This window comes from Cyprinus carpio, chromosome A21 (genome assembly GCF_018340385.1).
Source record: "Cyprinus carpio isolate SPL01 chromosome A21, ASM1834038v1, whole genome shotgun sequence".
NCBI lineage: Eukaryota > Metazoa > Chordata > Actinopteri > Cypriniformes > Cyprinidae > Cyprinus > Cyprinus carpio.
Genome location: NC_056592.1, coordinates 7,557,333 through 7,583,226, shown reverse-complemented (window position 1 = coordinate 7,583,226; position 25,894 = coordinate 7,557,333). Strand labels below are relative to the sequence as shown.

Sequence of the window (25,894 nt, the reverse complement as noted above, 5' to 3'; positions counted from 1 at the left end):
GAAAGTTGAACATATGTAGGCTATTTTTATTATATTTTCTATATTTTCTCCAACAGAAAAACAAACTTTTTGAATTAAAATTGTAAAATTTTAATATTTTTTTTAATTACTATTATTGAAAAATATTATTAAAAAACTATTATTAAATATTATAATATTAATATATGAATGCAATTATTTCAGTTTTACATTTACCTATACATTTAATTTAGCAGACACCTTTATCTAAAGTCACTTTTAAATGAAGAATATCACAAGAAATTAAATAATTCATAAATCACAATGCTAAATTTTTAACTAGATTAGTACACAAGCTAAAGCGCAAGTAGCCTACAATGCAGAAAATGTTTGCTCTAAAACGCACACACACTGTAAATTATACTGTTATATGTAATATTACAATATGTTAATTATATAAAGATAGTGACGTATTACTATTTTATTTTTATTTCATGTTTAATGTTTAATTTACTATCTTTAAGTTTTAATCTCATTATTTAATTATTTCAGAGTTAGTATTTTGATCCAGCACAGTCTTCCTCAGCTATTCTCATGCACTGATATGTTAATGAGCCTTGAGATGCTGCTTCTCATTGGCCTGTGGCGAGGGTGTGGGTGGGGCCCCTTGAGCAAAAACTGTGCAGATGAAGGTGTCTGGCAGCAAGTGCGCGGTGTTCGCAAGGTAAGCAGAGTACGCCAAACATCAACGGTAGACGCGCCACTCCATTATTATTGTCCTCAGACCGTTCTCATTAACACTTAAGCTATTAAAATGCGATGAACAATCACAGTGCTTGTCTTGCGGGTTTATAAGTTAGGCAAACATGATGCTTTCGCCAGTACTGTGGACAGCTGTTTTATTTACTTATGTAAAAGCCATCATCCTGCACAGCGGTGCAACTGAAACACCAGATGCTGAGAGCGGCTCGGGGATGTTGCTGACAGGTAAGACGTCAAAATGTAATTAATGTATTTAATTTGCACATAGTAATGTTCGTTTGTTTGCATTTCTTGAGAATAGCGCATTACAAGGTGCCTGACAGGCCATTATTGATGCAAATTTGGATGTTTAAATAACTGTTTATAAATGGTAATTTCATTAATAAAAAAAAAAAAAAATTGTATAAAATTTTTAATCTAAGATGCGAGCTCGAAATAAGTGATGGAAATATACACTTTCTCTCATGCATAGGAAATGTTAACCTGTCTTGATGTTGGAAGTTCATTTATGTAAATGTTTTTTATCCGTATGTTTGATGTTCAGTGTTTCCCTCTGGGAGCCGCTGTTGTTTAAAGTTTTACTTTCTAAAGGAGCAGGTGTAGGTACAGTACTTCAGCAATGAACTATTTTGACACCCCGCGTATTTAAATCACACTACTGCTGTTTTTCTAAACACAAGGACTGAACTAGTGTGAACACAAACACGTAAAACACTGGACAGTGATTGCTGCATGAAGCACCTGAACCGTCCAAACACATGTTTAACAGATTTGTGGCAGATGTGAGGATAGTTCCAGCAATCCTGGGAGAAGGTAGAGGATGCCATCATCTCCATAAACAAATGTACATTGGCCTGAATTCATTTCTAAATTCTGTAAAATTGCCAAAAGGATGGATTTGACAAATAATGCTTATGTTTAATGTGATGTTCTGCAATGAAATTGTGTTTATGCTTGATTTGTACAATGGGAGCATGTTTAATCATGATGTCCCCCAGGGCTTTGTCAGCAAACATTGCAAAATCATCAGTCTTTTGCTTTCTCTAGCGAATAGAATAGTGTTTTTTTGTTGTTGTTGTTGTTTTTTTTTAATCATGCCCAGATTTTTATAGTATTGCCATTAAAGGATGCAGGATATAGATATAGATATATATATATATATATCCTGCATCATGAAAACTACATGAGTTCCTTTATAGTTTATTTAAAAGTGTATAGAGCTGTATAGACCATACCACAAAGACCATGTTATGTACCAAACACCTGTTTGCTCATGTTTCATCCATCTTGTAAATCCAAGAACCAAGACGCACACTCCTTAAGCTCATTAACAGACTTTATTTGCTTATTCTTCTTTTCAGTTGTTTTAATCAACCTTCTGTGATCTCAGCAATCCTACAGAAAGGTGGGCTTGGATTTATGGGCTCAGGTTTTATGGTCAGATGAACAGGCTTATTAAATTCAGACCGCAGCTGAAAAGTGAATGTAATTGCTGAGAGTCGGTGTGCTACAGCGTGCCATGAAAAGCCCATTTAAACTCAACAGGTTCAGACCGAAAGGCTCGTAGTTATGTCATGTACACGCAATGTTTCTCCAGGTAGTGTAGCTTTATAACCAGCCCTTGTCTTTGTGAGGTGGATGCCAGGTTATTTAAAAATCTATAGCTCTTAAGCCAGAACAATAAAACCAGTCGTGCTCGTGCGGATTCTGTTGTTTTAGTGAAATCAAAACACACTTGGAAATGTGGTGAAAATATGATCGCCAATGAACATCATATGAATGCCGCCCACCATGGAGGAGTGTTTGCTTGATGATGTGATGTCATACTTTTGAAAGTGTATCTTCTCTTGTGTTGGTCTTCTCTTCTATTTTTACTGTACTTGAGTTGCTTTGGATCTTTTGACAGACTTGATGAATTGCATTCTTTTGTTTGGTGGCCTTTTCTTTCTTTTTTTTAAACAGATTCATTTGTTTGAGTTGGACGTTTCTTTGAATTCACAGTTTTGTCAAACCTGAGTGTTGTTGTTTTTTTTAAAGAGTACACAATTACCACTGGAAGTGTTGTTTTTTTTTTTTTAAGAGTAGTGCATATTTTTATATATATATATATATATATATATATATATGATATATATATATATATATATATATATATATATATATATGCCCTGTAGAAGATCATAATTGGCTAATGCTCTTGTTTTCCAAAAAATGCAAGATTATGCTGGATAGCAAAAACTAAACATTTGTCTTTTCCATTTTATTTATTATTAAATGCCTTTGAATTCAGGATTGTTGTGACTGAGGATAAAGGAAAATAGGACCATATGTTTCTATATGAATAACATACGTCTTGGAGTCTTGGATGAAGGATTGTGCTTCAGTAACCAGAATATAATAGTTTTTTTCAAGCCTCAGATTAACAGACATTTCTTTTAAAACATATAATTAGGCTAAGTGCATTTCTCACATCACATTAAAAAATCTCAAAACTAGTCTCTGTCCTTCTATGGGATACTGTATGTTTTGCACCTTGTGACCATGTGATTGAATGTAGTGATGTCATAAAGGGATAGTTCACCCAAAATGGAAATACTGTACTGTCATCATTCGCTCAACCTCATTCCGTTCCGAACTTGTATGACTTACTTTCTTCTGTGGAACACAAAAGAAGATATTTTAAAAAATGTGTTTTTGTCCAAATAATGAAAATCAGTGGGGTCCAATATGGACTAAAAGAAATCCAGCATTAGTCCAGTGTTATTTTGGACCCCATAAAATATAATTACATGGACAAACATAGTTAAAACATTCCACATTTTTGGGTGAGCTGTAGCTTTAACCTTCTCCGTTTTGTCACAACTGAATTTTAAAGGGGTCATATGATGTTGCTAAAAAGAACATTATGTTCTTGCAACAACAATACTACAGCGAGAATAAAAGTTATGCCTTCTTTCTTTGTGTGAACATTTGGGCGATGTTATGCAAATCTTCCCACACAGTGATGTAGAGATGTGGGGGCGTGTTTAAACGAGGCGTTTTAGGAGGGCGTGGACAAGTCTTAATTTTTATGAAAAGAATATCTCTTTGGATTTGAGACTTTAGTCTTTGCAACTTTACAGATCTTCTTTATGCACCAAGAGCTTGTAACACTCCAAAGAGAAAGGAAAAATTGAAATCGCATCATGAACCTGCCAGGTTTTGTCCTTGTCATCTTCATGGGGTTTGATTGGAGTTTGGCACTGTTTACTAATGAGGCCCCCTTATGCCTCCAGCCCAGTGAGATTCATGATTTATTACCACTTAGGTAACACTCAGTCACTGTTGTAATGTAATCTGTAATGTCAATGTCAGGCAGACAGACAGCTGGGGGGGAAACTATAAATCAAGAAATAGCCTAATCATCACATCAAGTTCTTTGGTGTTTTTTTATGTCCAGATTCAGATGGGATGTCTAGATATAAACATGCCACAAAAATGAAAATTTTTCTTGTGGGTTTGACACTCCTGTTGAGGCCTATATTGAGATTGTAAACATGCACAGCTGCCTGTAATGACACATCGCAGAGTGCTTTGTCTCCTCAAATGGCTGTTGATCCAAACAGTGAAGCAGAAACCATGGTAATATTATGTTAGCAAGGAAGAAAAATAAGAACACCTGGCATCAATATGATTTATGCATCTGTAATAATTAAAAAGGGAAAGTTGGTATACTACTACTCGCTCTTCATTGTTGTCTCTCTTTTTCTCCACAAAAGTAACAGTCTCCTTTGTTAAACACATCTGAAAGCTTCAATGGCTTCCCGCATCCAGGCTGAAAAAAAAAGCTCAGGCATCCAAGGAAAACACCCGTCGTGAGTTAGGAGTAGTGTCTGCTGGCTGGCTGACAAGAGCAGGCCTGTTGTAGATTTGGACATAATGGGGCACTTGGCACTGTTTTGCCTTGAGGGAAACCTTAAAACTATCATGATATTGTAATTTATCTAAAAAAAACAAAACAAAAAAAAAAAAAAACGGTGGGTATCTGAGACTAGAATAGCAGCCCCAACATCACTGCTTGTATTCCGCATTGAAACATATGCCAGATGATGTCATGCTGTTCATGGGTACTTAAACACACTCATGTATTGGACTATTCAGCCGTCAATGCAACCTGTTTCTCCTGGCACACACTGGGGACCATTGATCTGTGGGCACTATGAATGACATCATCACTAGCCAATTAGGGAAAATAAATATCCTGTTGGAACATATGGGCCAAATATGGCACACACATTACTGTTTAAAGAACCTCTAATTATAATACCTGTGAAGAACCAGTGGTGGATTTAATTAGCATGCATTATAGGTGAGACTGTTAATGGATTGTTTCAATTTGGGATGCTTACACAATGCAGCATGCAGCCTTTCATGCTTTATTGCTAAACATAATGAAGAGATACTCTACTTTCAAAGTAGAGTATCTATAAATGACACCTCTTTTATTAAAGAAGACTGTCAATGTCAGTGATTAGTCTATGTTATGTCTGTGCCCATATCATACTTTGAAATTTGATGAGGGCATGTTGTTTCAGTCATAACACCGTATTTCACTCTGTTTAATCATGGTGTTCCTGTGCGGCCATGACGTAAGTGTCTTCAGACTGCAGGTGGTTTGCAGTCTTATATCGGGTTGAGTGTTATTGTTTCTGACCAGTTTAAAACCTGTCAATTCACAAATGCTATGGTCAAAAGAGATGTTTGTCTACCAGCTGGTCCAGGTTCTTGCTTTTGTTTGGTCTCTGAAGGTCTAACTTGAAGGCTGGCTGTGGTGGAGGGCAGTCTCAGCCCAGCACGGTACAACCCTGTAAAAATTTTTTACAAGAGCTTTTTACAAGACACTAAACAGCCATGTTGGAGCAATTTCTGATGTTGTCTTGCACTTTTAGTGGCCTTTTATGTGATAAGGATGACCCAGATGTCACGGAAATGCTACATTTGTTAAGAACAAAGTTTTTGTGGATTCCACCAATGTGGACTGTGGATTCCACCAATGAAGTTCAGTCAGACACAGAGAGTTGCTGGACTTTGAGCATGAAAATTGAACATAAGATTGCCTCTGTAATTAATATTTGCAGTCTGGTTGGAATGTGATCGCATATGATGTCAAATAAAATAACACAGTGATGTATTGGAATGACATATACAATATTTCTCTATCCGTAAATCTCCTCAATCACCCTTGAAGGGCCTTGAGATGTTAAACATTATAAGTCTTCCCTAAAGGCTTCTCTATATATATTTTTTGGCTTTTCTGCTTATGTTTTTTTTTTTTTTTTTTTTTTTACTGTAACGCTGTCATTTTGTGTCTTTTCCATCAATTTGCTCTGCCCCCTAGCATTATGCATGTTCACACAAATACCCCATCAGCGGAGATGTTTATCTTGGACCTTCCAACATCTTGTGATTATGCTTTATTAAAAGAAAGTAAAATAATTTCCCATCTTTGCTTCAAAAATATTGTCTGCAGTATGTCTGCAGATGTATGTTTTTTCCAAGTAAAATGGATTATATATATTTTTTTAATCAAAAATAAGCATCTCAAACAATTTTCCAAAACTGTCCGCCAAATCTCAACAAAGGTCTTTTGCTGAGTTACGCAACATAGTTCATGTTAGGATCTGTACTGTTTTCCAAAGCTTCATATAGATGTAGACCGTGAGCTACATAAAATATTCCTCAAATTGCTTTTTAGGGGAAAAAATGATTTGTTGGCTCATGTTCAAATAGAGGCATGGACTTGTCCTCAAAATGATGGATCTCCTTAAATGATTCCCATAGTATCTGTCAGTCTGTTTGTTTAAGTATAGGTTGATACAAGACAAGTGGTTCAAGTTAGATCACAAAGCCAATCACTTCTATAGGTCTACGAATACAAATGAGATCATGCTGCCAATGTTCATATATTCTGGAATATTCCTACAAAAAAAAAAAAAGAAAAAAAAGTGAGTTTTGTGAAAACCATAGCCATCTGATGAATATATTTTCTTGACGTGAAGGCTGGCGTTCTATAATGTTTTCTTTGCAATGTTTGTGCTGACATTTTTCATTCTCTTTCAGACATGCTCAACATTTCTGCTCAGCTTGTAACAGGCATCTGTAGCCTGCTGCAAGCTTGTGTTCTCTGTTTTTTCTCATCTGGTGCAGAACACACTTTACAAGCAGTCACCTCCTGACCTACAGATGAACACCGCTCCCCTCATGGGCTTTTACACTTTCTCACATTCACAAGCACAGGGTGATTTCAGTTTTCACATCCAAAATTTATCACAACACAAGACATAAAGTGAAAATCAACATGTCTCTATTGGTATGTAGTTGCCCAAACAAAATATTTATGGTCATTATTTGAATTCAGATCTAATCTGGCACAATATTGCACCTGTAGAAGCCGGCAATAATTTAGTCAATTTTATTGAAAAAAAAAAAGTTTACTGCATGATTATATGACAAAGAATTGGGTTGATTTTCCAGAACATTATGATGTAAACTTGCTAAGTTTTGTTATTAACAGCTACCCCTTGTAACGATCTCTGGAAGGAAGGACCCAAAAGCTGAAGAATGCTTAACTCCAATTTATTGAAGTACAATAATAAACAGTACAAGCCAAACAGCTTGAGACCAGTTTTGGACCAGGAGGAGACAGGAGAATGGTTAGCCAGGCAAGTTCAAAGTCCGGGGCAGTCCACCAGCAACCAAATCCAGTTTACAAGACGAGAAACAGAGTCAGGTAGCCGAGAAGGTCAGGCATGTTGCAGACAGATCAATCCAGGCTATCCAAAACTCACAGTCCAGAACAGGCAGATGATCATAACAGCGAGGCAATCCAGAAAGGTGAACAGAACCCCCAGGGAAATCCAAACTCCAAAGTAAGTCCATTAGGTCAGCAACACATAACGGTCCAAGATTAGTGAGTTCTATAAACGGGGAACTGCAACACAACTGGCAGAAAGAAAATTCATAAGAAAAACAAAACCAACTAATAGCAATACTTGAACAAGAAAAGAATCAAACTAGTGAGTGGCAAAGAATCAGAACACACTAGCAAAAAGCAAAGAAAGAAACAGCATAGATATAGGAGAGAAATCAAGGAGTGAAAAAAATAGGTGCTCTCTAACGAGTGATCACACTGATTATGAAACACTAGTGTGTGTGGACGCACGTGGAAGAACAAAAACAGAAAAAGAAAAGAGGGAGATCAAACCTGAGTCCTGACACCCCTATACACGTAGGCTTATATGCTTTGACAATTAAAATCTTCTGTATTACATCTCTAGATTCAATCTGTTTTTACAGACTGGCTAGATTTGAGGGAGTACAAAAATTTGAGTAGAGTAAAAATTTGTAAAAAAATGTTTTGAGTAAAAGATACAAAAACTCAAATTCATTTTTGTACCCATAATGTTTTATAGTGCATTTCATAACAATGTTAATATGTGTTGTATTCCAGCAGGAGGTGCTATAGCAGACATAAGCATAAATGGTCTGCATTTAAAGTCCGTTTTCTCTTTCAGGTCAGCTGTCAAAGCAACAGTTCCTTGGTAAACCAGCTTCACCACAAAGACCACCATGGTCCATGGTCAACCAACATTTTTTGTTGGTGAATGGCTTTACAGCATGGCTGTACTTGTCCACCAGGATCAATTCGTGCTGGTCTAAGGTGGTCTTTACAACAGTGTAGAGTATGTTTAATCTAATAGACGTCTTTGAAATAACAGTAGACAAATAATTTTACTGTTGGAATGCTGCTAAAAAGCCAAGGTTTGACATAGATATTTGACAGCCGACTAACACACATCACATGCTAGACATATCTGACCTCAAGCATAATGCATATTTACTTTGTGATTATCTCTATTCATGTTTGCAATAAACCATGGAGAATTTGACCAGGAGCAAATTCAGTCATCTGTCTCCTGTTGTTGTCTGCAGATGGGTATTCACAAGTGTCCGTTTTGAGATGCATCCTGTTTTCTGATGCAATGCTATTGTGCCTCTCATGGTTTTGGCCATTACATTTTAGTGGAGGGGCTAAGTCATAAAAATATATGGGAAATATAAAAAAGATTTAAAGTACCTGCTGCTAATATTGAGTTATTTTCAAAATGGCATATTTGCATAGACGTACAGCTTTTTTTAAAAACATTTTTAAAACGTTTTTTAAATGGTATGTGAAACTGAAAGGTTCATTGAAAAGTACAATTCTAGTAAGTCATTTCATGCACATACAGTACTGTGCACAGTATACATACTGCATACTACTTCCTTTTAAAAAATATCCATTGTCTTGCCAAGAGGATTCAAGGATGCTCCTTGTTATCAATGTCTCATATTATGTCTCATTTGTTCATGTCACACTAGAGAATTGCTCCTGATCACTTTTAAACTGCTGACACTCTTGAGTGCTATTTCCCAGATATACTGAGTTCACTATCTCTTACATTTTAGGGCAAGAAAACTGATAGTACTTAATGATCCTCTAAGCTCTTTGCAGATAAACCACTGCACAGAAGCTATTACAAATAAAGTCTCCCACTACAGTGAGTCTTTTGAGCTTTTGCTCCAGAGTATTCTCTTAGAAACTTGCCTTTTTTCTCTGCAGTCAAAATCTGACACGCGCTGTCAATTCAAACCAATCCGAGAAGGTTAAACAGAACTCTAGACATGCCTGACTTAACTCCAAAGACTTAACAAGTCTCTCTGTGTTTTGAAAAGGCTTGCCCCAAAGAAATGCCATCGCTACAGAACACATACTGCAAGTAGTAATATTACATGCCTCCCTCAAATATTCACCAGATTTACTTTATCTTATTACAGAACTGATGCAGGAAATATAGTAAGTGGAAGATCATGTTGTTCTCTTTCCTTTTCCTCTCCCTTGAGTTTGAGTTCCCACTGAAACCCAGTTGACAAATTGTCCCCCTGTATCCGGACAGTTATTTACAGCCTGATATCTTTCATTGATTTTCCAGATGACCGGTTGAACGAAAAAAGAAAAAAATTCTGTTAAAGCAAGTGTCAGCTTTTATACAGTCCTAATGAGTTCAGCACGCATATTTATCAAGCAAATATCCCAGGCCTAGGAGCAGGTGAGATTATTATTAAATCATTGGAAATTTAATCTAATGATGTTTTCGTATTACCTTTGATTTGTTATCTGAGCACAGCCATGGGTGATTAGACCCTTCACCTGCTCTGTGGAAACCAAATCTGGGCTGGAGTGAATTTATTAAACTGACCACATCTTGGGCTGTTAAGAAGCAGCTCTCTTCCCATGTGGAGGTCCAGCAGGTTAGGGGAAGTCTTTAATCACTGATTATTATGCCATCCAACCTCAATCTCTTCAGGCTGCCCTACATAATTGGGGTACAGTAATTGAGCTATCCTCTGGCCCTTCCCGTGCCATTAGTGTAATGTGATCCTGGAGGGAAGACGCTGTGGCAGGCAACTCTACTTCCCCCGATTATGGAGCTTCACAGGATCCAGGCGAAAGGGGCCCAGGGTGGATATCAGCTGATAACCATGCATTACTGTTGGAAATCAGCCATTTGGTTCGGGTAGGGCATTTTCGCCAAGGACAGAGCATGATATGACCTCATATGTGGTGGTTAAGGCTAAATAATCCTTTACCTTGGGGTACAGGCTGGTGACAGCTTCCAAATGAAAGAAGAGTTCTACAGAAAATGCAGGGGTTATGTAATTGTGACTTAGGGAAAAGGTTAAGAATTTGTCTTTGTCTAAAAAGGCTGATTTTGTTGCATTTAAAATCCCAGTTTTGTTGAAAGTTGTTGTAGCAGTGACTTCTGGTATTTTTCTCTGTGTTTAATCCACTAACAAGCTCCAGATCCATAAGCTCTTTCTGTAGACAGCATCCGCGCACACTATAGAAACAAAATCTGCTTTGGATGAAGCTTTGTGTTTTCATATATAAGCTAGGGAGCTATAAGCTAGGGAGCCTTTAAATAATTTTAATAAAAAACAGCTCTACTAGAAGAACTCAAGGGAATCCAGTAGATTGGTTGATTCGCTTTATGGCACTGCCTTGCATAATCGAAAGCATGAAAATCATTTTATGTTCTTTAAAAAAAAAAAGAAGAATGAATGAATGACATGAGGTTTTCATAGGCAAGTCAAATGAAGAGTTTTCACAATGATCAGGGGTGTGATGTCCTGCTTGCTCAGTGGGAATAATATTCAGTGTTCAAGTAAAATTGACCCTGTAAAGCAGATGTTTTTCTCATTTGATGAAATGTGTGAACCCCATTTCGTAACATATGAGAGCTGAACATTTTGGGAATTTTCAACTGCCTCTTATCAGTCATCACTGCAAAGCATCATCGTGTCACATGGGATCAATATAACCTCTGACCTCTCACCTGCCTTTCAGAACATGAGCTCCATGTCTGGTTTCTCATCTCCATATCTCCTCTGAGAGCTTTCATGGAGTCTGTATCACAGCCCATTAATCCAGTCTTTCTGAGGCAGTTTTAACCAGCTTTCAGTCGCCTGGTAGGTCCTAGTGAGATGACTTCTGGACCTTAACATCTGCTTGGATGATTCAACAACTAGAACCATCTCACAGAACCCTAAAAACAACTTTTAAGTCACTATTCCAAAAGTTGTTTTAATGGATAGTTCTCTTTATTTTTTTTCTTACTTTTATAGCCTGTTCTCCTCAGATTCTTTTTTTGGTTTTCTGTCTGATTTTTTTAGTGTGTGTGTGGTGTGTAAGTGTGGGATTTTAATTTGAAATTTAAAAGTTATATTTTTTATTTTATAAGGAATGTTGATTGTCACATTTTCTTTTTGGTCTCTAAATTTGATTCTCATTAAAACAATGCTGCTAAAAATGTTAAATTAAACAACATTCTAACAAACAATTCTCCGGTCCACCTCCTACAGTATATTTCTCCTCCACTTTCCTGAAGTGCTTGATATGCTGTACTAATTCTGCACTAGAGCATCACAATCTGCTATTATCAGCAAGAGTAAGAACCCAGACTATGGTGAAAAATGAAAAACATTTACAGAGATCAAAGTTTTGCGTCATGGATGCAGCATGTGACAAGATGTAACTTGTGGCTAATTCTGGATTTTATTTAGTGTCTTCACATGTGATCCATCAACACAGTCCCTGAGTGCCAGTGTTATGCGGTGTCTGAAAACACCTCCCACGCAATACTGACATCCACATCTGGGACTGTGTTTTGGGCTCTTAGGAGCAAAACTAACCTGCTTTCACAGGATATGCTGAGAAAGATGCTTTACTTCATTCATATTTGACCATATGCTACTTTTAGTATACCGGCATCTTGATTTTTCCAATTTAACCTTTTCTGCAGAAATATGCCATAATTAAAGCCTTAGCTTTAAACATGTCATACTTAAAGCCTTTGGGTTTCATCCTTCTGGTAGTTTGCTCATGTGAATTTAAAATGCTTGCAGTGGGATATTATTTATTTCACCTTCTTATGTAAAGGTTACTGTTTTGCATCAGTCTTGTCATTCCGTGTGCTTTTAAACTCTAAGTTGTCTGTGGCTCATGTATTTATGGCTTCACCGTAAGAGCTTTGCTTTTATTCTTTAGGTTAATCCTCCTGCAGCATCTCGTTTCAAATTAGTCTACTGATGGATTCTTCTAACCACTACAAACCATTATGGAAGAGTTATGAGAGAGGAGCAGACTTTACTACCAGGGAAGAACAAATAATTCGTCTGCCTTCAAATTATCTTTCCGTCACATTGTGTCTGTCACATTCTTTCTGCACTTTTTTTTGTGTCGTTCTCTTGTGTTGTTCACTCTCGACTTCTCCAAGTGGTCCATCTAGCTCTGTATTTTGGAAAAGAGCTTGCACATTTTACCACAAATGTTGTTTGTTTCTCAAGAAACGTTCAAACAAGCACGTGTGAGTGATCGTGAGGGTCTTCACTGCAGGGCATGGGAAGAGATGAAGGGGCTTTCATTTGAGATGCATTTGTGGCTTTTGATGCATGTCTTGGAAAACAATACTAGTACGGTGTTATGGCTGCTGAGACACCATGGAGAAGTTATTATCATATACTGTAATTACTTACAGAATGCCAAACAATCCTTATTCAAATAGTTCTCTGACATTTGACATTTGATTACTTTTTTATTATTATTTTATGAATGATAAGAGACATAGTTTCAAAGCACACTTTCCATACCAACTCTTACTAACTTGTAATTAATGAAGTTTGTCTTTTGTCGGAGTGTGGCTACACTGAAAAGCCCTGTTATCCACTCTGTTGCACATCCATGTGGCAGTCGTACGGCTTGCAGACATGATGTGTCCTAGAGGAATGCTCTCTTTGGCTTAGTCCATGGTCTCCCCAGCACGGCCATGTAGGCCTGAGCCTATGGAAAATGCTTGACTGATGAGAATGCATCACCCACAGCCCTCACAGAAAGTATTCAGACAGTATGCATTGTGTGACCCCCAAATCAATCTCCCCTGTCATAAACACAGCTTTGAACATAAGCCGTGTTTTGAAACCCGGACACCACGGTGCCCTCAGGATATGGCGGTAGTTTATGAGTGCATGCGTTTCAAATAAGGAGAATTTAAGGCACCTGGTTTGTTTTTTGTTTTTTTTCTGTTTTTGTTTTTATTTTTATAATTTGAGGTTGAGTGAGTATGTGTTTTTGATTTTGCTAGAGTGAACTTAGGTTAGAGCTGTTTAACCTTAACCTTTCCTGAAAGCGAGGAGTGTATCCTTTCTCTAGTCTCCTTTGTTCTCTCTTCTCCTCCATGTTTTTCTTTGTCTTTCAGAGTTTTTTGATAAATGATACCGTGTTGCCACGGTGCTTCACAAGCAAATTTCTCTCTGACCAGATCTCTAGTTTATAATCTAAATGAGTGGAACATCCCTCTAGGATCTTTTATTCCAATGTAATTTAAGATCACGACATCTCCACATCTGGACAGAACTCCACATCATCTGAGCTTTGATGTGAGTGTGATGTCATATCCACAGTATTTATGGATCTTTTTGTTAGTCTAAAGCTGAAATCACATCTTTTGTTTTCAGCCATCAGACTCAGTTTGTTGATATATCATTGTAAGGATATGAAGTAAGCCAAAATTCTCCTAGAATATCAGTAAAAATTTCCATTGGATAGCTCATGTATGGGTTAATATTGTTGGCTAATGGTTTAGAAACAATCATAGTGTTTTGAGAGGTGGATTTTAGTCTGTGTCACCAGATAGGGGTCTGCATATGTTTCCAGCATGAAACTGTGTGACCGATACAGCTTGACTAATAGCCATAAATAATGTGACAACCACCATGAAATTGGCAGGAGTGCTATGGAGAATCTAGCTGTTCATTTAGAACTGTTATATTGCAGCAAAAATATTATATTAAAGAATATATTTATATTTAAAGAAAAGTTTAGTAAGAAATCTGGTGAAAGTTTAGTGACGTGACATACAGCCAAGTATGGTGACCCATACTTAGAATCCGTGCTCTGCATTTAACCCATCCAAAGTGCACACACATAGCAGTGAACACACACGCGGAGCAGTGGGCAGCCATTTATGCACACTTTGGAATGTTTACTATGAGACCAAGGGAGAGTAAGGGAAGAGGGGGATGTGTAATCCTGTTGGAGCAATTACATGTTCCCGGAAAAAGGCTTGCAGTCCTGTTGCAGTGCTTGTTACACAGTGTGTAAATCAGCTGTGCTTCATATGCATGTTCAGTCATCAGAATCCTCACGTAACTTGTTGACTCACTCTCCTCCTTGTTAACAGTGTTGGAAGAATCAGCCATTAAGTGTAGTTTTGTTAGTTTGCCTGATGTCAGTGTCATCTCATGTTTTTGCAAGCTCATTTCTCCTATTTCTACATTTAGTTTACATTTGTCTTTGCTATTCACTTAAAGCTAGAAATACTAATAATTTAATAACATTTAATGTAGGCTAATCTTTCACAGATCTTAAAATTTATATAAATTTTGTGTTTTGTTATTGACTTAAAGCTAGAATACTGAAAATTTAAACATTTTTAAATGATTGATTTTTAATTTTTAATTAAATTAAAATGTTTAATTTACTCAAAATGGTGCACACACACACACACACACATAAAAATTTTTTATACACACACACACACGCGTTATTGTTGTTATTTTTTTTGTTATTAGTATTTTTTTAAAAATTAAGGATTTTTCATCAAGAATGCATTAATTCGATCAAAAGTGATAGCAAAGACATTTATAATATAAAAGATGTATTTTTAAATAAATGCTGTTCTTTTGAACTTCCTATTCATCAGAGAATCTAGACAATATGTATCATGTTTCCACAAAAATATGAAGCTGCACAACCGTTTTCAACATTGATTATAAGAAATGTTTCTTAAGCACCAAGCCAGCATATTAGAATGATTTCTAAAGAATTATGTGATTATATTTAACAGAATTACTGTTTTACTATATTTTAGACCAAATTAATAATGGCTTATATCATTTTTTTCCAAAATCTGTCCTCACACTATAAATTTTAATATTTGCTATTTTTGGTTTATCAGCCTTAACACTGTATTCTAGACGTGAATTTCTTGTAAATGAAGTCTGCACTCCAATCCAAAGCCTATGGTGATGGATCAGTTCTCACAGTGTAAACTGGCCTCTCTGCCAGGCGTGTTTCAGATCTGCTCATTACAAACTGTGCTTTCTGAATACCTCTCTCTCTTTCTCATATGATTAAATGCAGCATTCAGCAAGATTTATTTGTCTCATTTTGCACAATGCTGCACACTAAAACACAAGCCTGCAACCCTGGGGCATGAGGTATATACACACACATAAACATTAGCAAGCACACAGTATACTCTGTAAATTAAGTCATTCAGCACCCACAGGAAATGAGCATGTTAAAGAGGGAACACAATGGTGGGCACTATGGGGGTATGACTGCACCTTTTAAGACCAGTTGACATGTTATGACCCCCCTATGATTTCCTAAGTGACTGCTCTCACACAGACTTGCCACAGAGTTGCTAAGACCTCAACAGAGCTAATGATTAATACTGCAAAAATGCACCTAGACAACAGAGCCTTTTGTTTACAGGCTCAGTTTTCATCTGTACCTGCTGAGATACACAAAACAGATGTTTTTTGGATCCATTTTGCAGTCTAGGTTGGACCTAGTCCTCCTGTGACTTACCCACCCTCCTGTCTTTCAGGAAAAAAAAGTTTTGTTAAAAATTTGCTTAATGGGTCTAACATTTTTTTTTTCTTGTTTGGCAGAACCAATAGACCTTCTTGATCATCTGTGGCAGGTGGCTAATCGCAGCAATGCATCAGTGACGCAGGAAAGCCAAAGATGTCCAGTCCTGCATGTAGGCCAGTACTCCACCCTCTCTATACCCCTGCGACAGGTGTTTGGACACAGGTGATGACATTTGTTTATTTTTAAATTGTATAATTTTTTTCTGTTTAGACACTGCAAACTTGGTTTGTGCGTGCATCAATCTTAATGCATGTACAGTACAAAGACAATATAAAAATGTTGTGTCCTTGTGAGAATAACCTCAAAACCACTTTGTAATTGGTTATGAAACTTGAATTTTATATATGATATTATTTCTTAAAGTTAATGTAGGCATGCAATTCTAAGCCTTTCTCTTTCATTTCATTCTCAGGTTTGGTGATGAGTTCAGTTTGCTGTTGCATCTGCGTAGCTCCCAGTCTGAAGACCGCAGTGTGCTGACCTTCCTCTGCCCAGACGGACACATTCTCCTGCAGATTCGTATTAGTGCCTACACCTTTACCTTCATCAGCACCCAACAACGACACTATGAGTGAGTCTTAAGTTCAGTGACACACAGGGAGAGTATTTGGGAAACACTTTACCTTTAATTGTGTCTCTTGTATTTACCATGTAGGAAATTTTGGGGAGTCCCTGTTTTTTTTTTTTTTTATATTTAATTTAATTTTATCTGTTAAATTATTCTTAAATGGGGATTAATCGGGGACCATCTGAAAACTCAAATTACTTCGTGGTCTTCATTATTATTTTGTGGTATATATTTTGGTCCAAAGCTGTCATCTTGGCAGGAAAAAGATAAAAAGGCACATCTCAGTGAATCCTGTTATGTAACCACAGCCTGTTTAATTCCTCTCTTATTTTCTGTTGCTTGCTTTTGAATGTCACTGACCTTCTTTGTTCCTCTTCCATGATGACAAAACCATCCTCATCGTCTCCTCATTCTTATGAAGGTATTAGTAGTGGCCAAGGGTTAATTTTAAACACAAGCACAGACCCCTCTGTGTTGAGGAGCTCTGTGATACATTAAACCAAGATTTCTGGATTTGGCTTAAACTTAAGACAAGCCTTACAGTCAAGATGTGTAAATGAGGCATGGGATTTAACTCATGGCCTCACAAAACTAATATTTGGACCTGTCGCCTAATTACCCACCTGCGGGACAAAATAAATGGAACTTTTACGCTCACATTTTACTTGTTTGTGATTCTCATTTATTATGAGATGACATAACAATGCCATAATGTTCTTACTGTGTTCTCATATGGGTTTCTGTTTAGTTTAAGCTTGCTTATACCAAAAAAACACAATTTGTCATTACACAGACAGGAAGCATTATGGCTCTGAATGTTTTACCAGGAAATTTAATGGCTTCTGGCTTCCTCGGGTTCTCCCGACTCTCCCTGTTCTCCGATGCTTTAGCATGTGATTTGACCAGCCCACCCTGTCAAGAAAACAAAATAAAGTAGTTTATTATTCAAAACCCGTTGTGTCATCCCCAGGTTCCCCATGGCAGTGCTATCTGATGGGGGTTGGCACCGATTGGCAGTCAGCGTCTCCTCGGGCCGGTTGGCATTGTATGTGGATTGCTCCATGGTTGAGAGTGTGGACTGGGCATACAAGGACGGTTTGGGAATCTCCACTGATGGCCTGGTTATGGTGGGCGGAATCATTGAGGGTTTTGAGACGCCTTTTGAGGTCAGTATGTAAAACAACATTTTGTTTTATGAGGTCTAAACATGCAAGGTTGTAGTACCCATCACTTACTGTGTGATGAGAAAAGTATATCCTTCATCAACACATATTGTAAATACATCTCCAAAACGTTCCCAGTTGGCTTTTAAACCCAAAGTCAGGTTTATGGAGGATGAGGGGCTCTCAGTGTATAGGAGTTACTATACCCCAAGCTAAACATCTGTGTTTATACTCATCCAAGATTCCAGATGGATTGGACATTCTATTGCTGACAAGCGGATAGAGATTTTATATTTTTTTATGTGCAACTGTCTGTTACAAACTGCCAGTATGGTTGCTTACATAAATAATATCTGATGCAAAATTGTATGGTTTGTTGGTTTACAAAAATTGCATGGCATAACACAAGGCATTTTTTTGGTTGTGTTAGATGGGGAAAGTTAATACAGCATGAAGTCGAAGCTGAGTCTCAGAAAATGACATCATAGACTCCAAACATTCCATTTACATACTCACACACTGAACTCAGTCATGTGGTCACATGATCAGGGTTTGCATTTTCCTGTCTTCTATAGTCAACACTTCATAATTGTAACAAACATCATTTTATTCTAAGTTTAACAGATTGCTGGACTGTCATCTAGACTCGAAGCATTGATTGATTCATATGTATTTATGTCTAAAATAACTTGCTAATAAAAGCGTGTATGCTTATGTGTTTGTGTGTGTGTGTCTGTAAGCAGACATGCGTGTATGCACTGTATGGCCGTATGGGTTGTATGTATGTATCTATATAGGTTTAATAGTTTCATTTGCCTTATTTCTTTAGGGTGATCTGATGCAAATGGCGTTTCTGATGGGAGAACCAGATGCAGCTCGAGATCAGTGTACCGTTTTCCAATCCCAGTGTGGCAGAACCGGACACAAACCACCTCACTCTCCTCGCATACACACTGAAGAGGTAAGCAAGCCATACTGTACAGGGAATGTCATTCAACCTACCCACATTGATGTCTTTTGAGTTAGACTAGTTTCTACCAAGTGACCGATGAATTCATTTCTTAATTCATGACTTAATTTTAATGACTTAAAACATGTAGTTTACTGTGGGACGTATATTGGAATGCTAACAGGTTAAACGACAAAATATATGGGAAATGTGTTTATCCTATTGTGTGTGTTTAAAATATTGTGTATAATTGTTTGTGCTAATATTGTGCACTCTACATTTAATTTCCTAACTCAATATATATATTTCAAGAGTTCTACAGTATCTGCATACATCATCTTTTTATCAGTCATCTTTTCACTTTCCCTGTCCAGGAACTTCTGCTGTCCTCAAATGACCTGGAGGACTTATTAGAGACAGCAGAGGACAGTGACTCTTTTCGTGCAAAGCTGACTGTAAGTATCAATACTATGCTGCTGTGCCACAGTTACTAAGTAACTTGTCATATGAAGTAAAATTCATAGGTCACCCAATAAATGAAAATGTTGTTATTACTCACCCTCATGCCATTCCAAACCCATATGACCTTCTGTAAAACATACAAGAAGACATATTGCAGAATGTCCATAGTGATCTTTTTTTATATCACAAAAAAAAGATGAAAAGAGGACTGTCACACTTTTAAAAATGACGAAGAAGCACCTTAAAAGTGGTCTGTTTATTCTCTTCATCAATAAAAGCTTTGAACATTTTCATAAGGTTATATATAGAAATAGGAATATAGCGGATGAGTCTTATGGACCACTTTTATGATATATTTATGTTGCTTTTTGCTAATTTTGGCCGCTATATGAGGGTGAGTAAACGATGACAAAATTTTGGGTAAAGGTAACTCTTTAAATATTCATTAAATTAACATTAGATCACCTAGCAGAAGATCAAACATCCTAAAGATACTATTAAAATATTTATATTGGTATTTCCCTAGAGTTTTAAAAATTGCTTTCTTGTAACTCAAATAGTATACATGCGTATATCAGCAAGTTTATTTCAATAGTTACCTCTACAGAGTTGTTTTTACGTTTTGAGAATCATATTTTGATTGCATGTTTGATGTGGATACAACTGCTTGAAATTGTGGCCTCAAGCATTACATGTGAACTGTCAATTTATATTACCACTCAACATATTTTAAACCTTGATAGAAGCTGTATTTGCACACATTTATCAGGCTGATTGTAAATGAATGTCTAATCTGCGGTTTTTATATGTACAAAATCAAAAGAAATTCCTGATGAGAACAAATGACAGTTTTGCAGTCTCCCAACATCCCTGTGATCACATATCAAACCCATATTTTGTCTTTTCTTAATCCAAATAAAGATTGTGTGTGGTGTTGCTGAGCTGTAGCAGCTCAGTCAGTCCATGTGTGTTTGGCAGCTGTGAGCTGTTTGGCCAATGGATTCATGGTTTTTGTGGGCTTTGAAACTGCAGATATGAATATCAATGGACTCCATATTCCATTCGATTCAAAACCAAATGTTTCATTCGTTCAGAACGTACCATAGCCTGATTAAAACATCTAGTGCCTCAATCAATCACCTGGACTCCATTATGTTATGTCAAAAAGGTGGTGGATTTCAAAGACTAAAGAGTACCAGATTTTTTTTTAAATTTCCTGTTTTATTTCTCCAGTTTCGGTCTCTCTTGTGGCATAACCTCTAGACTATGATCTTTTGTTGTGGTGTTTCGCTTTGATGCTTCATTTTTGGTTTGCCAGTTTCCTGCACTCATGCTCCCAGTGGAACAGATTAATAAGAAACTTATGGCTTTCTTTGATCCCTTTAACCCAGGAAGTCAGGGGTCAAAGGTAATCACAAATTTAGCTTGTCACTTATTTTCAGTGTCACAGCTTCAGAGTCATGAATGTTTAGTTGGATGTGTGTATGGATGAGTGTTTTAGTTTTATATTTGGTTTACTGAGTGTGATATTTGTTTTTGTGTGTGTGTGTGTGTGTGTGTATATATATATATATATATATATATATATTGTTATTATATTAGGGTTTTATATCATGGCTTAAGATCTGTTGAGACATAGGGTTTTATGTGTTACTTTTATAGTATATGTTTGCTTGACCCACTGGCTGACGTGTGTGATTGACAGAGTTTATAATGCATTTATGTTTGTGTCTGTCTCTGTTGATTTGTTTTGGGTTGCTCTCCTCAGTCTGCAGGGGCATTATATATGTTTAAAAATGGTGTTGGTTCTTCCCGTGGGTTTCGTTTGGCGGAGGTGGGCACAAGCCTTATAATTGATTTACTCTGCACTAAAATTAGGTTTGAGTTAGACGGAGAACACCTCTAGGGAAGTGTCAGAATTACTCAGACAGGCTGTGAAGCATTCAACATCTCCAGATGTGCCTTTGAACTCACTCTCTCTGTGAGTTTAAGTAAGAAATGTGAGCTCTATATAGGTTCTTTATTTGTTTATGGACAAAAGTGTGGACATACAAGAGACATTTCCTTAAACCAAACACTTTGGAAATGTTGTTTATACAAGGCATTTACTGTACAAAGAACCTGAGCTGCTAAATTTCTCACCTCTTCTTCTTCATTTCAGGGAAAAAGGTCGAAAAGTAGGTTGAGTGCATTTTGTCCGTTCTATCATCTCAGTTATTATTAATGGCTCTTGAGAAGGCAGGGATGTGAACTAAAGGCTAAGTTGTTACATCACACTCAGGTGAGCCATTCGGACACTTTCAGACCTAAAATTGTCATGGTTTTTTACTGATTTATTGATATTGAAATACAGTACAATGCTGTTCAAAAGTTTAGTGTCAGTAAGATTTTTTTAAAATAGAAATTTGTCATTTTTATTGAGCAAGAATGCATTAAAAGTGACAGTAAAGAAATTAGTTTGAAGAGATTTCTATTTCAAATAAACACTTTTCTTTTGAACTTTCTGTTGATCAAACTAAGAAATATTTTTTTGAGCATGAAATCAGCATATCTGGCTGCTTAAAAAAAATTCAGCTTTGCCATCACAGGAATGACATTTTTTAAATATATTAAAATAGAATACAGTTATTTTAAATTATGATGATATTTCACAATATTACTGTTTTAGATCAAATAAATGCAGCCTTGGTGTGCAAAACAGACATGAAAAACATGAAATTTTATTTTACTAGCCCCCATCTTTTGAACAGTTTTGTAGGTTCCTGTTTTTTTTTTCCTTTCTCACTTTTTGATGAGCAAGACTTTACAAAGATGTTTACACATGCATACTGACGTACATGCACGGATTGAGGTAAGCTCATAGAACAGTTGCCTTGCAACCTTGTATTAAAAAAACTACTTAAGATGATGAGCCTATGAACACATCTGTCTTCGTAGTAATAATTGAAGCAATGAGTTGTTTTCTTGTCTCATTTCTTTATGTAGCTTACAGTGCATATCATTTCCATGTCTCAAGCTTTAAAAAAATCTCTCTCAGCAATTTACAACAGCACTGATGCATTGAACTGAGAAGCATCTCTTTCAGATATGTCAGATTCATAATGATCTCATAGTAAGATAATTAGAGTGTTCCAAGGATTCCACTGATGGGTTGAAAAGTAATGTACTTTAATATCCAATAGCGGAAATATATTTATGACTCAATTGTATGATAGTTTTATCAATGGCCGCGTGAGACAATGTCAGTTTAAATAGAATTCTTTTAAAACGTTTTCAGCCTAGAAATGTGAATGCAAATTATATTTTAGCTCTAAAAAGTTTTTACAAGCTGAATCATAGGTTTTGGGTAAGACAGCTGCTGAGAATACCATCCATTAAACAATCTGTTTGATCTACAGTATTCAGATTTATCCGTTTCCCCGCAGCAGCTGTCAGTTGTTTAGTACAGCAAATATAAATGTGTTTGTAATTAAGTTAATTTCTATTTATACACGTGCAAAATATTGTGTCCCATTTGGATGTCACAATGACAATAAACAAGAGTAACAACACCATGTGATTGTGACATTCAGCTTTGCCAACTGTTAAGGCATTTTTCCCTTTTTGGTGTGCATGATGGTTTACTGAAAACTCCATAATTATATCTCATTATGCAGGCGTCTATATCACGCCAGCTCTCTTCCTGACTGCCTCTCTATCCTCGGGCAGTCACAGACTATTGCCGGTGCCCTCTGCTCCAGCACCACTGACTGTAATTATGTGTTCTGAGACAGTAATTTAGTGCTTTCCACCCCCAAACCCACAATAAATCACATGCAGTGAATGCAAAGTGACTTTACCATGCATAAATATTACTCTTTCCCATTATGGATGGATGGACGGATGTATCTAGGTAGATGTAGCTACTATAGATAGAATACGATAAATAGAAGTAGATATAGATAGGTAGCTAGATATAGATAGATAGATAGATAGATAGATAGATAGATAGATAGATAGATAGATAGACAGACAGACAGACAGACAGGTAGATAGATAGATAGATAGATAGATAGATAGATAGATAGATGGATCGATAGCCTTGTCAACTCTCATCAGGCTCCTTTCTGGAAGCAATTATCTGTTATTTGGGAAGGACTCTTGTGACAAATCTCCATGGATTGTCTCCATAGGGACTCTCCACAGTGCTTTCTGTGTTATGAGTTGAGAGTGTGGATGGCCCCCTCTTTGATCTTCTCTTTGATTCAGAATACTGAAGTGTTTTTTCCTCTCCACTTGCACATAATTCACATCAGCAGGATCTCAGAAAGCTGTCAAGAAAGCTGTTGCTGGTGAATTCTGTCAGATGTTGCCAAAAATGTGTCTATCATGTGAACAGTGTTTGAATTTCCCATTGGTCCATTTGTCCTTATTAGCAGAGCGTTATTGTATAAACCGCATTGTTTCTATAAATTAATTCTGTTCCACCTAGGCATCCATGTAAGTACTTGTATTGGGACACTACAAGCTCACAAAGACAAAGGGACACGCTTACACATACATCCGCTCAGTTCGCCCCAAAGCCACAGTCAAACAGGTGTCTCATTGTGTGAACTGTGAAGTAGATGAAATGTGTGTGTGTGCGCATGTAATCTTTGTGTACAGTATGTGGGTGGATTGGGTGTTTGCACATTTGACTAGTCTTGACTGTGAGTTTCACTGTATTTTTGTTGCAGGTGTATGTGTGAGGGAATGTGAGTGTATGTGTGTGTCACCATGAGGATCTGTTGGATTTAATGAAATTTGTAGTGCAAGGTCAGAGGAATCACATTCCAAAGGTATGGGTTCATCTGGCAACTCTTCCGAAATGTGTTTGTTTGGGGAAAATTGTTCTTACAATTCATGCATCCACTTCCCCTGTCTAATAATGACATGGGCATTGTGGTGTACGCTGATCCAATAGTTTATGAAGCTCCACTTTGATTAGATTTTATATGGATTTATATGGATTCTAGTATAAATATTCGTGTTGAAAAATAAGTCATGTGCGTGTAATCAAGTGTCATTCCGTCTCTCTTGAAGTCTGACTGGTTTGGCTGCAGATGTGAGAGGTTACAGTGGTTTCGGTTTATATGAAGGAAATAGTTTTCACTGACCACAAACCACAAACGCTGGGTTCATGTCCAGTGTCAGGGTGCAGTTTTATTTGACATTATATTTGAAATTTTTTGGTTGTGCAGTATTTTATAATTTTGTAGTTGATTTTTTTTGCACCTCTTTCATTTTTCTGTTTTCTTTTTCTGATGCTTATTTTAGTATACTGTATGATAACCACTGTTCTTTGTTTATATATATATATATATATATATATATATATATATATATATATATATATATATATATATATATATATATATAATATTATTGTAATGCACAAAGCTAAATTGAATTCCCAGCCTGACATTGTATTTAAAAACCCTCAGTGGCAGAAAAACAACAACTGTGGAAACAGTTTTATGACAAAACCAAAATAACAATGCGTGAGACTGAGAATTAATTCAGTTATTTCTGCAGATGTGATTGGTGTTTTCTTGCTTAATTTAGTTTTTTTGCGCCTAACCATCTTTGTTTAGTTTCAATTTGTTAATCTAGGACATCGCTTTATGAAAAACATTTTACAGGAAGCTGTATTTAAATCAGTTTAAATAAGTGCAAGATACGGGTGGTTTGTCATTGCCCATATAAATACCTATGTCTCTGTGATAGATTCTTTCAAGTCTTTCAAGTTAAATCAGCTTTTTTCATACTGACTTCAAGATGTGTGTGCGTGATTGTATGTATGCACTCGAACACTTTTTTTAGACTTTCCACTTGCATACAGTATTTACAGACCAAGACAGTAGATGCAAATTTGTACCTTTCAGAAATGAGGTATGATAATAGGTAAGGTTTTTTTTTCTTTTCTTTTTTTTCTCAAGTTTACATTTAAGTGCTGGTGGTGGATAGCTGGAATGTAGACGCGTGTGTAAATAATGTATCTGAAGCCTAAAGGCATAAGCCTTTTGGTTTTTTTTTTTTTTTTTAGGAAACCTTTACCTCTCCCATAGATCCTTCATCTGGCACTTTTCACTGTTCTGTCTAAACTGTGTTCAGTCTTTTCTGTAACAGACCTTAAATAACAGCAGGGTTGTATATCATGTGCACATCACATTGACAAATCTAGGAACACTCATTTTTGAAGTGATCGTTGCTCTGACTTGTATCATTATAGTCTGATATTTATAGATTGCCTAATCTTGTCACAAAGAAAGCAGAAGAAAGATTTTTGCTTTAGATCAGGTTCAGTCTTTTTTCCAAAATTACAAAAGAACAAAAAAAAGCCTCTGGTCACTAATTAAGAACAAAACCCTGCAGCAGTAATGTTACGGATATTTTTTTAATGTTGGTCCTTGTAACAGGAAGCCCCCTGGTGGCCAAATAGTGTTATAGCTAGAGCTGGGGTGGAAGCTGCTCTTTGCTGGGTGACTGTCTGTGTGTTCAGTCCCTCTTTGGCAGGCTATTAGACAGATATCTGATCAACAGCAGGAAGATAAGCTGGACGACAGCCCTTCCTAACCAGGTGGAGATCAAGTGTCGCTTTATCAGGCCATGGCTACAGAAAGAGCCATTGTTAGTGATAGTATTAGGGCAAGGGGGTCTGATTTTACCCAGGTTTTCTTCGTATAAAGGCTTTTCCATCTGATTTTTACAGGCTA

General features: G+C 36.7%; 1 protein-coding gene across 1 annotated transcript in view; it reads left to right on the top strand.

The window, feature by feature from the left end:
* Window positions 1-570: 570 nt before the first annotated feature.
* Window positions 571-25,894, top strand: part of LOC109062265 (collagen alpha-1(I) chain-like) — a 50,098-nt gene continuing 24,774 nt past the window's right edge. The window contains exons 1-6 of the mRNA XM_042778829.1: window positions 571-945; window positions 16,036-16,180; window positions 16,431-16,589; window positions 17,557-17,752; window positions 18,579-18,710; window positions 19,073-19,153. Of these exons, the coding sequence (XP_042634763.1) occupies window positions 825-945; window positions 16,036-16,180; window positions 16,431-16,589; window positions 17,557-17,752; window positions 18,579-18,710; window positions 19,073-19,153 (834 nt within the window). The 5' untranslated portion in view covers window positions 571-824. The remainder of the gene's footprint in view (window positions 946-16,035; window positions 16,181-16,430; window positions 16,590-17,556; window positions 17,753-18,578; window positions 18,711-19,072; window positions 19,154-25,894) is intronic.